The 14,407-nt window shown below is 35.9% G+C and overlaps 1 protein-coding gene across 2 annotated transcripts in view; it reads left to right on the plus strand.

Moving 5' to 3' along the window:
• Positions 1 to 14,407, plus strand: part of CHN1 (chimerin 1) — a 202,563-nt gene that overhangs the window by 39,088 nt on the left and 149,068 nt on the right. For both annotated transcript variants that reach the window (XM_020889078.2, XM_070475995.1), the window contains exon 3: positions 10,007 to 10,045. In XM_020889078.2, coding sequence (XP_020744737.1) covers positions 10,007 to 10,045 — 39 coding nt within the window. The remainder of the gene's footprint in view (positions 1 to 10,006; positions 10,046 to 14,407) is intronic.

A 14,407-nucleotide genomic window follows, 5' to 3' on the forward strand; every position in this document is an offset into this window, starting at 1 on the left:
TTTGCTAGGTCTGCCAAGTTGGTTAGAGGAAACATTGCTTAGATCTTTAATTAAAGGCCAAGCTTGAGTTTTCAAAAGAGATTTCCAAGTTTGGCTCACATTTAATGTAGGAGGCTTTGTTGGCCCAAGCCGTGGGTCCGTGGTTGAAGAGCCGAGCGCTGCACATGCAGAGAATTTGTTTTTGGAGATCTTTGATGAAGCCACATGTGAGCACTCTAGTTGCATAGTCTCAGAGGTGTTTTTTTTTTTTTTTCTTTCCCATGTACTAACAATTCTGGGTCATTATTCTCTGAAGAATTAAAAACAATTATCTTTGGTTTTAAAAATAGTTTATTTCTGTCAGAATTCTATCATGACACATCACTTTTCAACTTGGAGCAGTTTTAAAGGACTTTGTTTCTTCTGAGGGTGAATTTAACTGACCTGATTTGGCCATGACTTTGCAGAGTGAATATTATTGTTTTAGTTAAAATGCTTACTCACTGTGTTTTGAAGCATCTTCTGGGAAAGACATTTAATCGGTATGAGTTACCTAGAAACCTAGCCGAGCTCTTTTTTATTTGTTTTCTCCTTAGAATTGTGAGTGTTATCAGCTTTTAAGTTTTTGCTGTGAACTTTTGTTTTCCAAGAAATATGTTTCTTTTAGAGTTTAGTTTTATGACTCTTCCAAACATTAACTTTAGTAATTATTTGGTATTTATTGTGAATTTTATGCCCTTGTTCTTTTAGAAGATGACTTTATTAGTAAAATAGTTTTATGGTCACAAGCATCTCATTATTTTGGTATGCCAGAATTTGGTACACAACAGGTGTGGATTAATCATTAATGCATTGTATTTTCTGATGAAAACAGGATAGGAAATCTCTTGCCAGTAGGTTGAAAGTTGAGTCTTCATTTTAAGGGGAAAATGGCTCTTTTTCTTATCCATAAGTGTCATTTTTTTAAACAGAATTGTACATTGTTAATTTTCAAACCAAAGGCAATCTGAAACATGCTTTAAAACATTAATCACTTAGTTTTTGAGTGTGAATATGTCATTAGTCTAAACCTCATTTAAAAAGCAACATAGTCTTTGTTGAGAAAATTCAAATTATTAAAAAGTTGTAAAAGCCTTTTTGCTTTGAGCCTAAAACAGTAAACAGCTTAAATTTATAGTTCTAGAATGAACTACTTATATTTTAAAAAGTTAAGCAGGTTTAAACTTCATCAGTGGGATATTACTCTAAACCAAAGAATTCATGACATAACTATTATATAATGATTCACAAAACTGTGTAATAGATTAAATAAATTTTTTTACATTTTCAAAGGTCAGTCATTTTCAATGACATCCATAGATGTATGAGACCTAAATAGGATCTAATTGGAGAGACTATAAATATTTAATTCCGTTGTACAGTGTTTTAAGTTAATCTAAAAATTCAGAACATTAGGGTATTTATAAGCACATCTAACCTCGTGACTCAATAAATGGTATTCCATGGTGTTCCTCTCGGACATCTGAGTATTTAATACACAAAGCAGAGGAAAACACGTGGTCATTACTTATGGATGCCCTCCTGGACCACACAGTGCAGATTCCTTCCAGTGCCTGTCTCAAGCTTTTCTCAATGTGTCTTTTATTTTAGCCACTCTGCATTTTCGCAGTTTCTCAAAAACTGCAGATCTGAACTGTCTTGCCTCTGTGCCCTATTCACTGTGTCCCCTCTGTTTAGAACGTTCTGCTGTCTTATTTCCAGTCTCCTGCCATTGGTCCCTGTATTTTAAAAATCTGTCCTCAGAGCCATTGTCAGGTGATACCACCTCTGGTTTGTCTTTCTTGACACTCTGGCCAAAAGTGATTCCTTCTCTTCCATTCTTTCGTCAGGTCAGCAAATACTTATTGGAGCCTAGTCTTGTCAAGCATTTTGACAAGATGATGGTTTATAAAACTGTAGTTATGTATAAGAGTATTATGTATTGCTCTTATTATATTACTTTATTAGTAACTAATCATATCCATCCTGTTTTTCTTATTGCCTTTAAAGGCATAAACTACATCTAGACCTACCCTGTTACTGACATTCTTACTCATAGAAGCTGTTTAATATGTATTTACTGAATGAATTAAACTTTCTGATTATTTTAACATTTCTGCCATGAACTTTATAATTATTTTAACATTTTAACAAAAATCAATAGTTTGATATTTATATAAAATTGTCTTTTGTATAGTGAATGAAAAGTATTACTGACACTTAAAGGCAGTGGGAAAATTGGATTTTGTGGGTATGTACTTAATTTAAGCTCTCATCTATACCATGCTAAGATTATTTTAAGCAGTTGTCCCTGAATTTTTTAAGGTGGTTTTAAAATTAGCTGTCACTGAGTCATAGGTTGTCTGGCTGTCATTCTCAGTCATGCTCTAGAGATGAAGTCTGTCCTGTTTAAATGCTTGGTCTGGGTGGATTTTCTGACAGAATAAAAAAGAGGTGATGGGAGCCCTTGAGACCTGTAGCTGAAGGCTCTTTCTTGATAACTTCCTTTAAACAAGCTGAAAGGACTTTGATCCGTTAAAGAAATTAATTATTTTCTCTCTTTTCCTGTTTTAGTTAACTTTTATATTTCTTCTGTTAGATAAAATGTATCTTATCCTACCTTACCCCATGTCCTAAATATGCCAAGGAAATCATGGTTTGAAATAGTTGTTCTCAAAGCATGTTCTAGGGGCTCCTACAAATCTCCAAGTTTTTTCAGAGTTTTCACAAGGTCAAAACTATTTTAAATAATAGTAATAATGCATTATTTGCCTTTTTCATTCTCCTCTCACAAGTGGCTAGTTGGATGTTCCAACTGTACATGGCATTGATATCACAACAGATTGAATACAGAAGCAGATAGGAGAAACCAGCTGCCTTCACTTATACCAGATAGTAGAGAGATGTGCAAAATGTAAAACAAATTTTTGCTTTGAAAACTAAAGCTTTTCTTCATAAAAATGTTTAGGGTATAACCAATTTATTATTTTTAATAAATTACCAAATATATGCTGTTAAAATTTGTTTTAACTTCTAATATGGTTAATATCAATAGAAATTGAAAACTCCTTAGAATCCACATTTTTTAAACCAATAAGTCTGAGAGCCAGTGGTTTAAAAGATTAAAAATATTTAAAATATATGTCAGACTTTCTAACAGATTAAAGGTGAAATCTTCTTGATGTAGTCAAAGTATCTTCAAACTATAATTTATCATCATTGATTTCATCAGTCTCTAATTGTTAAGCATTTAGGTTGAATCCAGTTTTTTAGTTTTAAAAGAAATATTTCAGTGATATTCCTCTGTATTAATATTTGCCTAACATACATAATTATTTTACAATAAATTCCTAGAAATAGAGCTGCTGGGTCAAAAGTGGGCAGAAGGAACAAATATATTCCCATATTTTTTCCTCATTTCCTCAGTTAGCAGGAAATTTAGTATCTTCCTCTTTGGGCAGTTTCCTCCCCCACATTTGAACTTCATGAAGCTTACTCAGTCCCAAAGTAGTCCTATTCTCTTACAAATACCCAGAAGAGAAGTTCAGTAAGTGTAATTATACACTGTTTACCTTCCTTCTCTTTATCACTTCTGTCACTGTTAAAAGTCCAGCCTTTGGTAGACAGTTGCTTGTCTGACTGCTACTAGGATATCCATTTTGGTCAGACTTGGCCCGAGTCAAAGTAGTGAACCCAGCTGGAGGTCAGGATTGCAGTTTGTTCACACTCTTCTACCGAACGTTCCATGTGTCAAGGAGGCTGAGGTCAGAGACACTTCTGGCCTTGGCCTCATGCTGGGCCAGTATCTGTCCTTCCTGATAAACCCATAAGCCCATTTTGTGACTCTCGATCACCAGTTTCAAATAATTCATCTTCAAAGTCATTTTTCTTTCAGAAGAGTTTCTGCCTTTTCCTGCCATTAGAGCTTGGTTTGGGCTCTTAAGTTTCTTCTGTGACAGAACTTCTTAATTTTGAATCTGAGGAATCAAAGATAAGGGTAATGTTTCTTCCCTTCCAGAAGGATTTTGGATACTATAAAATTGGTCTCAGCAACTCTAGCAATTAATTTGTTAAGAGTCTAAGGTATGTTTTTCTAAACCATGCAACTTTCCCCTCCCAATGAGCCCTTTCCCCTGAGTCCTGAGGATGGTGGTACCTACCCTTTGCCTTACTTGTTCAACAGAATGGTCCACACCACGGTGAACTAGTATCTCCAGCCCTCGACATAAGAAAGACTGTCATAAGTTTTAAATGTTCTTTTTCAAAGAGCATCTCATTTACTCTGCCTTAACAGATGCCTGTTACACACTTTTAAAGGGCTCATGATATGTATTGCCAGTTGTTCTTTAGAGATCTTGCACCAGTTTACACTTCCACTGGGAAAAAAAGATTGCTAGGAAAAGACTTTTTTAAAAACAATTAATTTATTTGTTTTAATTGGAGGCTAATTACAATATTGTGGTGGTTTTGCCATACATTGACATGAATTAGCCATGGGTGTACATGTGTCCCCCATCCCGAACCCCACTCCCCCCTCTGTCCCCATCGCATCCCTCTGGGTTATCCCAGTGCATCAGCTTTGAGTGCCCTGTTTCATGCATCAAACTTGGACTGGTCATCTATTTCTCATATAGTAATATACATGTTTCAATGCTGTTCTCTCAAATCATCCCACCCTCCCCTTCTCCCACAGAATCCAAAAGTCTGTTCTTTATATCTGTGTCTCTTTTGCTGTCTCACATATAGGGTTGTCGTTACCATATTTGGAATCCTAAATTCCATATATATGCGTTAATATACCATATTGGTGTTTTTCTTTCTTACTTTACCCTGTATAATAGGCTCCAGTTTCATCCACCTCATTAGAACTGATTCAAATGTATTCTTTTTAATAGCTGAGTAATATTCCATGGTGTATATGTACCACAGCTTTCTTATCCATTCGTCTGCCGATGGACATCTAGGTTGCTTCCATGTCCTGGCTATTATAAACAGTGCTGCGATGAACATTGGGGTGCACGTGTCTCTTTCAGATCTGGTTTCCTTGGTGTGTATGCCCAGCAGTGGGATTGGTGAGTCATATGGCAGTTCTATTTTCAGTTTTTTAAGGAATCTCCTCACTGTTCTCCATAGCGGCTGTACTAGTTTGCATTCCCACCAACAGTGTAAGAGGGTTCCCTTTTCTCCACACCTTCTCCAGCATTTATTGTTTGTAAACTTTTTGATAGCAGCCATTCTAACCGGTGTGAGATGGTACCTCATTGTGGTTTTGATTTGCGTTTCTCTGATAATGAGTGATGTTGAGCATCTTTTCATGTGTTTTTTAGCCATCTGTATGTCTTCTTTGGAGAATGTCTGTTTAGTTCTTTGGTCTTTTTTTTGATTGGGTCGTTTATTTTTCTGGTATTGAGCTGCATGAGCTGTTTGTGTATTTTTGAGATTATTTCTTTGTCAGTTGTTTCATTTGCTATTATTTTCTCCCACTCTGAAGGCTGTCTTTTCACCTTGCTTATACGGAAAAGACTTTCAAAACCCACGTTCTGTTTTTAAATGTCATGAATGATTAGACTTCTTTTAGCATTAAAGTAAACACAAACTTAAATGCCAGTATTTCTTGGTTATTTGCCAAATACTCATTTTATTTGGGCACAAAACTGTGATCTGTAGCATCTTGAATAATGTCTTCTATAATATAGTAGGTGTATAGGCAAGATCAAAATAATAAGAATGCATAGGCGAAATCATTGACACTGCCCTGAGGCAAATATGGTAACATCATCATGTTTTTAACTTCACTTTTGGTGAAGGCTGGAGAGGATTCTCATTTACTGAAGCTCTCCTGAGTGCAAGATGCTTAATGTATGATACCTAATTTAATCCTCCAACAAACCTGTGTTACTACTATTCCCATTTTAGATGATATTACTCTATACATAAAGAAAAAAGAAGTAGTAAGTTTCCTAAAGTCACACAGCAAGCTAAGGTTGATGTTCCCCTCCAAAAATCCTATCTAAGACCAGGTAAACAATCCCCCAGAGACAGAATATTAGCCTCTTTTTCTCTCACTATCTCCAAAGTGGAAGTGATCTCCAGGGTCGCCTGCTCATCAGCACAACCTTGTACAGGGTTTGCAAGGAGTTAGGGCCAACTGCAAAATAAGGGGGCACAGTCCCAAACGCTTCTCTCACTTCTGACTCCAATTGCAAGTGGGAGGTGGTTCCTTCAAATCACCCTTGGGTTTGATAATTCTCCAGAAGAACTCATAGGACTCACTGAATGCTGTTATACTGAGAATCATGATTTATTACAGGAAAAGATACAGATTAAAATCCACCAAAGGAAGAAGCATCTAAGTTGGGGTCCAGGAGAAGGACTGAAGGCAAGCGTCTCTTGTCCTCTGTGGAGTCAGGATGCATTGTCTTCCAGCACTGATGTGTGATGAGAAACATGGAGGATTTCCAACCAAGGACACCCTCTCAGTCCTTGAGTTCAGAGTTTTTAATGAGGGTTTTATAATTGATGGCCCACCCACAGGGTGGAACTTGGTCTCCAAGTTCACTGACACTGTGTGGCCTAAAAACCACCCTAAGTCACGTTGTCACTCTGGCTAGCCCAAGGATCCCAGGCAAATAAAATTACTTTCGCTGAAGGTGAAAGTTAGACCTCTTCTTAGACCTAGCAAGGGTAAATTCTTTACTACCCTGGATCTCAGCCTTGTTGAGTGCCTTTTCTCTTTTCTTCCTGGCCACATGTGCTGTCTTACACCGGTGGGTTGGGAGGTGCCTCGTCACTGCAGTTTATTTTGTTTGGATGCTGGCAAGAAGGCTGAGACACACACATGAATATTTCAGGCCAAATGCCAGGAGAGTGAACATCCACTCTCCTATTAAACCCAAAACTGGCTTAGGATTGAATAGCAGTTTAACAGGATCCATATGGCATCGATGAAATCATTAAGTGACTTGAATGCTTAGAGGCAAATTTTTCCTGGTATAAAAAATATAATTCAATTAATTATAATTTATTTTTTAAGACAAACATCAGTACAGTTAACCTTCTAAACATACACATCCACATGCCCACCTCCACCCCCTAGCTAGGTATAAATATGTATATATCTATATATTACTGTGCCAAGGTCATATTTCATCCTATTGTTATATCATTGCTAGGTGAGTTTACCTAAGATGGTAGTTTTCCTAAATAACTACTCATTCATATACAGATAATCCTCCTTATTCTTGATTCTGTATTTGCAAATTTGCTTACTTGCTAACATTTATTTGTAACTCTTTTAAAATAAATACTTGTGACACTTTCGTGGTAATTTGCCAACATTTATAGAGTGGCAAATTGAGTTGCCTGACCTGTTATTCCCAGCTGAGGCTGAGCAAGGCAACTCTGCCTTCTGTGTTTAAGCTCTCATACTGTAAACAAGTGTTCTTATCAGGACCTAGTTAATGCCACTTTTTTGTTTTGTTTTTGTTTTTTTTGCATTTTTGTGGCTTTTTATTGTTGATTTTTTTCTTTAAATTAATTTTATTTTACTTTATTATTTTTTTTCATTTATCTTTATTAGTTGGAGGCTAATCACTTTACAATATTGTAGTGGTTTTTGTCATACATTGACATGAATCAGCCATGGATTTACATGTATTCCCCATCCCAATCCCCCCTCCCACCTCCCTCTCTACCCGACCCCTCTGGGTCTTCCCAGTGCACCAGGCCCCAGCACTTGTCTCATGCATCCAACCTGGGCTGGTGATCTGTTTCACCCTAGATAATATACATGTTTCAATGCTGTTCTCTCGAAATATCCCACCCTCGCCTTCTCCCACAGAGTCCAAAAGTCTGTTCTAGACATCTGTGTCTCTTTTTATGTTTTGCATATAGGGTTATCATTACCATCTTTCTAAATTCCATATATATGTGTTAGTATACTGTATTGGTCTTTATCTTTCTGGCTTACTTCACTCTGTATAATGGGCTCCAGTTTCATCCATCTCATTAGAACTGATTCAAATGAATTCTTTTTAATGGCTGAGTAATATTCCATGGTGTATATGCACCACAGCTTCCTTATCCATTCGTCTGCTGATGGTCATCTAGGTTGCTTCCGTGTCCCGGCTATTATAAACAGTGCTGCGATGAACATTGGGGTGCACGTGTCTCTTTCAGATCTGGTTTCCTCAGTGTGTATGCCCAGCAGTGGGATTGCTGGGTCATATGGCAGTTCTATTTCCAGTTTTTTAAGGAATCTCCACACTGTTCTCCATAGTGGCTGTACTAGTTTGCATTCCCACCAACAGTGTAAGAGGGCTCCCTTTTCTCTGCACCCTCTCCAGCATTTATTGCTTGTAGACTTTTGGATAGCAGCCATCCTGACTGGTGTGTAATGGTACCTCATTGTGGTTTTGATTTGCATTTCTCTGATAATGACTGATGTTGAGCATCTTTCCTTGATTTTATTTTTAAAAATGGCCCCTAGTGTCAAAATTCTGTCTGGTGTTCCAAAGTGCAAAAACTCAATGATGTGTCCTATGAAGAAAATACATGTCAGATAGGCTTCTTTGATACATAAGTTACAGTTTATTTGACTGTGAGTTAAGTGTTTATGAACCAACAATATATACTAATAAGGTATCTTTAAACAGAAATACACAGAAAGCAAAGTTATATATTGATTGATTGATGAAAGTATTGGGACCAGAGGGTCACAGGAACCTAACTTGTTTCCCCAGGAGCAGTAGTTCAATGTTGGTTAATTCGTTGTGTATGGTGATGTTGTAGGATGTAACTTCTGTGAATAATGAGAGTCAATTCTATTTGCTGCATTACTTCATTCATTTATTCATGTCATCTTTTATTCATTCTTTGAGAAAACATACATGAAAACTTCTCCTGGTGCCAAATAATTTCTACATGATATAGAATTTTCCTCTTATGTCCTTTTGCACATCATTGGTAGTCTTACTGTAGCCCTCTGATTCAAAGCACTCGTGGTGGTTTATGATAACACATCAAATATGAAGTGTAAGCTTGCATTTTAAAGGTTGGGATTGGGGGGCTGAATATTTTCAGTGTGTGATAATTTTAATATGAGCTACATATGCAAGATTCACCCTTCTCAGTAGACTTCCTGTGAATTTCCTTGTTTGCTTGGAGACCACGATTTTTAGGATCAGATTCCTCAATGGGTTTATGTTGGATTCCAGCACAGCCAGGTGATGCGTCTGGACACGCCTCCGAACACCAAAATGCTGTCTGCTGGTTTGGCTGCATGGCCTTGCAGGCATGACTTTGTGCTGGCAAGATTATTCCTCAGCTGTGCTTTACAGATGAGAATGCCAGGCTGTGCCGTCCCCTCTCCTTTCTCCCTCGACTGCTTGTCTTTGCATCACTTTCTGCTGCCTCTTCACACTCTCCTAATCCACATTCGAGCTAAGGGAGGTGAATGGGCCTGGGGAGCACATGTTCACCTCATGATCTTTGTCGCTCCTAGATACACTCACCTTCACAGAAGTGTTCCTCATTTCCTGGTTTTGATTGTCCAGGATGTATGAGGACTAAGGTCCATACCTTGCTGTTCTTTTCTCCCAATGTTAATAAAACCAGTTTTGCTGGCATCCTCCCAAAGTGAAAAATTCCAATGAGTTCAGGGATCTTTCAGTGGAATGATCATAGAGTCAAGCCCAGAGACATTATTGACTATTACCTCAGTGATGATAAAACAGTAAAAGTTAAGCTTGATGTTCTCAAGTGATAAGCAGTTGAATAAATAAGAATAATTTTCTGCAAACATCTCTGTGAAATTTTATTCCGAGGAAGGGAGGACCAAGACTAAAAATCTTTGAATACCATTTAGTGCCTTGCACAATGCCTAGAACAAATAATAGACCTTAACAAATATATATTAAATGAATTAATGGCTAAAATAACTCATTTAAAATACAGATATTCAGTAACGTTAATTTGTTTTTTCTTTCAGATACAGATGAATATAGACCTCCTGTTTGGAAATCTTACTGTAAGTGTACAAATAATTTTAAATTGGATGGGCTATAGTGCTTTATAAGTAACATAAAAATATTAAGATATTTTTAGATTTTAGAATCTAATCTTTGATAGATACGAAGATTGATTCGATTTTGTGCCCACTATTGAAAAACTAATTTACAACAGGATTTGTGCCCAGCACAGGAAAAGAAACTGTGGGGAAACAGAAACATTTCCACGAAGCCTGTACATGGTTTGCATGTTAGGAATGCATCTCATCCCCCTGAGTTCACGTGGAATTCTGTATTATGGAACTTGAGACCACTTGTTGACAATGGCTGGTAAAACTAATGCAAGGAGAAACTAACTGAGAATTCAAGGAATCTTTTCTCAGATCCTGATTCTTTATATCAAAAAGGAATAAACAAATGATGATAAGTCAAGAGGCTAAATTGCTAGAAAGAATGGATAAAAGGAGGCAAAAGAAATTTTTTTTTTTTTTTTTTAGGAATTGCCTTCCCCAATATGAGAGAGACATTTGAATTCTATATTGTTCTTTAAACTTTGCATTAGAATACAGTTTTTTTCTGATGAGTCTATGTTCTTAGTCCTTTATTTTCCCTTCCTTGTTTCCTAGAGAATATTGTTGCATCAAATAAAATCTATTTCAGATTTTTTAAAAATGGAAATAAGGTTAATACAATAGTTGTTTTTTAAAAAATCCATGAATGCACTGTTGTAGAAACCAGTACTGTAAACTTCTGTATGCTGTCTAGAGTCAAATAAGCAACCTAAAAAACTTTAAATATAGATTATTAGCATCTTTGTAAATATTGAGTTATTCTGTGTTTTGATATTTGTAAGTGTTGAAATTTGCTGACTGAAAGAGCAGTAATTCAGATTCTTGTGTTCCCAGAACAATATATCGTTTAATAGGTTTCCACTTTGGGCTAATTATAGTAAGCAAAAATGAACAGTCTCTAAAAATATTCCATAGATGTATTTTTTCCCACCCCTGCTGCTTTCTTTTTGTTTCTGGGGAGTATAGTTCAAAAAATGCATAAAAATGACTAATGTTCTTTACCTCTCAAAGATTTTGTCATATAATCTCATTGGCAGGAGGCCTATTTAAGATTTTTCTCTGCATTTTCTGGTTTTCAATTTATCTTTATTCCCTTTCCTCTGACTTGTGCCTTGTGTGTTTTAATGTAAGAGCATTTATAAAACCTCAGACTGTTATTTAATCATGGTGGCGATTTTTCCCACTGAAGAATATTGACTGCTTAATGTGGTATATGCAATTTGTATTTTCTGTATCTTCATATGTCTTAGAGTAGCAACCATTTGTCTTAAAAATGGCATATTTCCTCTCTTATTTTGGTGATAATACTGAGTTTTAATAGTTTCTTTTAGTGACTTCAAGCCTGAAGAACACTGCCACCCCTCATCATTTTAATAGTAGAACAAGGAGGAAATTATTAGAATAGACTCTATTTTCTGACCATCAAATGCAAAAACTTCCAAATCAAGGAAATTTTATGATTAAACTGTTAAAGCCAAGCTGAAAAGCCCATCCCATATTTTAAATGAGTCATGTGAAATTACTTTGTGAAATCATGATGTTGTCTAAGAATTTGTATATGTGCACATTTTAACTAATGAGAAACATGTAAAAATTACATTCTCACGTTGAAGTAATTGGTATGATGATTGTTTAGATTGTTAAATGTGTTTGTCAAAATTCTGATTCTAGAGAAAAATTGAGATGTGGGTTGAATTCTTTTGTTTTCTTTTTGTTTGTTTTGCCTTTGCCACTCATAGTCACTTTTACAGTTTTATGTCCAGGTAACAGTAAATAATCCCCAGTAAGGTATTTAATAATACTGTAAGAAGTTCACATGTCCTAGAGTCTGTGCATTTTAATAGGAAAAGTTTTTTTTAGAACTAACAAGTCTGTGACACCCTTATTTCATCATGAGTGACTGAAGTTTTAAGTTACTGGGGTAAAAGGCCCTGCCGAGTACCCTCAATAATTGAGCCGTGACATTTTGTTTAATTCCTGTGTATGCCTTGTTCAGAGTTGATAAGTAACAAATTCTGTTTGATCATCTTTGGGGCTGAAAAACCATAATGCATATGTTACCTTCTCTGCTCTGTGACTTACATTTTTATAATTAATTCTCAAAATGGTGTGGTAAAATCTAAGTGGATTGAGACTTTAAAAAAAATCATGTATGTCTGTCCACATAAGGAGATACAAGCAGAATGAAAGCTATTCAGAATGTTTTGGTTGTTCAGGTCTATTCTGTACTACATCTATAAAACTGAAGGGAACAGTTACCTTCTCATCTCAAAAGTTGCAGGATGTTAAGGATTTTTCTTCTGTCTTTAGCTTGGTGGGGTCTGAGCAGCTTTTCACAATGTGATTCTTTAAGAAACTTATTTTCCCTGTGATTCTATAAGAAACATTTAACCTGTGTCTCTCTTGTGCATTCTGATTTTGGTTCAATTGAGCTTGTGAGAACATAATTCTAATACCATACAAATTCAAATCAGTAATTAAGTAGGAATTAGCAAGATGTCCAAGTTGAGAACTCTTAAAACAAATGCAGTTTTGTTGCTTTTCAGTATGTCTTACTTGAAATCAACCAGGGTCCGAACAGTTTCAAGAGGAGCTGGAATTCTCTTTTGCTTTTATTTTTATTGCTAAATCTCTTAATTTTTAAATGTTAAAAACAAATTATAATTTGAAAAACAGATGCTGAAAAAACACATGTAAGCCAATTTTGACCTCAAGATGCCAGCTTGTGGACTCTGAACGTAATTCACAATGTACTGTCTCTAGGTACTAAGAATTTCCATAAGAAATACATAAACATTAACACTTTTGAGGTGATTGAAAAATGTTGAGTACTTTAATCATACATCTTCTCATCTTGAATTTGGCTATTAATTTTTGGTGAATTATTACATGATTGTGCAGTTTAAGTTTCAGCTGAGTTTCAGCTTAAATTACAAAAAAAAAAATACCCTCTAAATTTAGAAGGGCCTTAAATAATACTTTATTAATTACAGTTTATGATTTTTGATGATCTTTTTGATGAACATTCCCTGAGTTCATATGTTATATTTAGTTATACAATACCCAATATTCAAAGACCCTCCCTTTATATGTATTTTTATTAAAAATGAGTCATAGAGCTAGACTAACCCTTGGTACCAAGCCAGTAGGGGGGTTGTTTGTCTAAAAACTGCTCTTCTCAATCAAACAGAACTATGCCCTTTGAAACTCTGATGGAAGCAAAGAGTAAAATTCTTATGAGGTTATCACTCTTTTTCATACTGGCTTACCTTAATATTTGCTTAGTGAAAAGGTAAATGCATTGCTGATAACCAGATGCTACAATATTTTTGTGCTTGTACTCAAAGTCAACACTTCACTTTCTCTAATAACTTGTAATGTCCTTCTTGGGCACTACTCAGTCCTCATAATTGAGTTTCCATAGGTGACCCTACTTTCTAAAACATTTTCTTGACAAAGGGAAACTACTGCTCAAAACAGAAATGTGAACTGCATTTTCACATCTTAGTTACAACTAGGGAGAAATGGACCTGAAGAATGGACCTTTTTGCAAATCATGTTTTGGTCCTCTTGGGAGGATGGAGATTTACAGTTATCTCTGGGCTTCACAGGTGTCTCTAATGGTAAAGAACCTGCCTGCCATTGTGGGAAACCCAGGAGATGCAGGTTCCATCCCTGGGTTGGGAAGATCCCCTGGAGGAGGGCATGGCACCCACACCCCAGTATTCTTGCCTGGAAAATCCCATTGACAGAGGAGCCTGTGGTGCATAGGGTTGCAAAGTTGGACACAGTTGAAGCCATGCAACATGTACACACTGGTGATGCACGTGTGCTCTTGCTAAGTGGGCCACACAAATTTTTTGTCACTGCTTTCTCTCTTCCCTTCCCATCTCAGAATTATTCCCTTCAGATCACCTCTTTAATCCATAAAAAACATATTCACGGGAGTATTTTTGAAAAACCAACTTTCACCATAAAATATGGTTATCTAAACTATTTTAATTTATTTTGTCTCAGGGATTTTTGCAACAAGGAGAATAAGGCAAAGGAATACATTTCTATCAGTAGATGTCAAACATTACTAAATGAGGAAGTGTTTTGTTTATTTTTTTATTCTTAAACAGAAAAGCTCCATCTTCTTAGCACCTTTTAAATCATAGTATTACCATATTGTTATGTTTTGGTGATGACCTGAAGATGCATTGTGATAATCAAATATTTATTGTAAAGAATTTTCTGTATTAGTATCAGTCACCTATATATAAAAATAGCTAATCTTTATTGTTTATCATATGCTGGGGACTGTTTTAA

Source organism: Odocoileus virginianus, chromosome 13 (assembly GCF_023699985.2).
Source record: "Odocoileus virginianus isolate 20LAN1187 ecotype Illinois chromosome 13, Ovbor_1.2, whole genome shotgun sequence".
Lineage (NCBI taxonomy): Eukaryota > Metazoa > Chordata > Mammalia > Artiodactyla > Cervidae > Odocoileus > Odocoileus virginianus.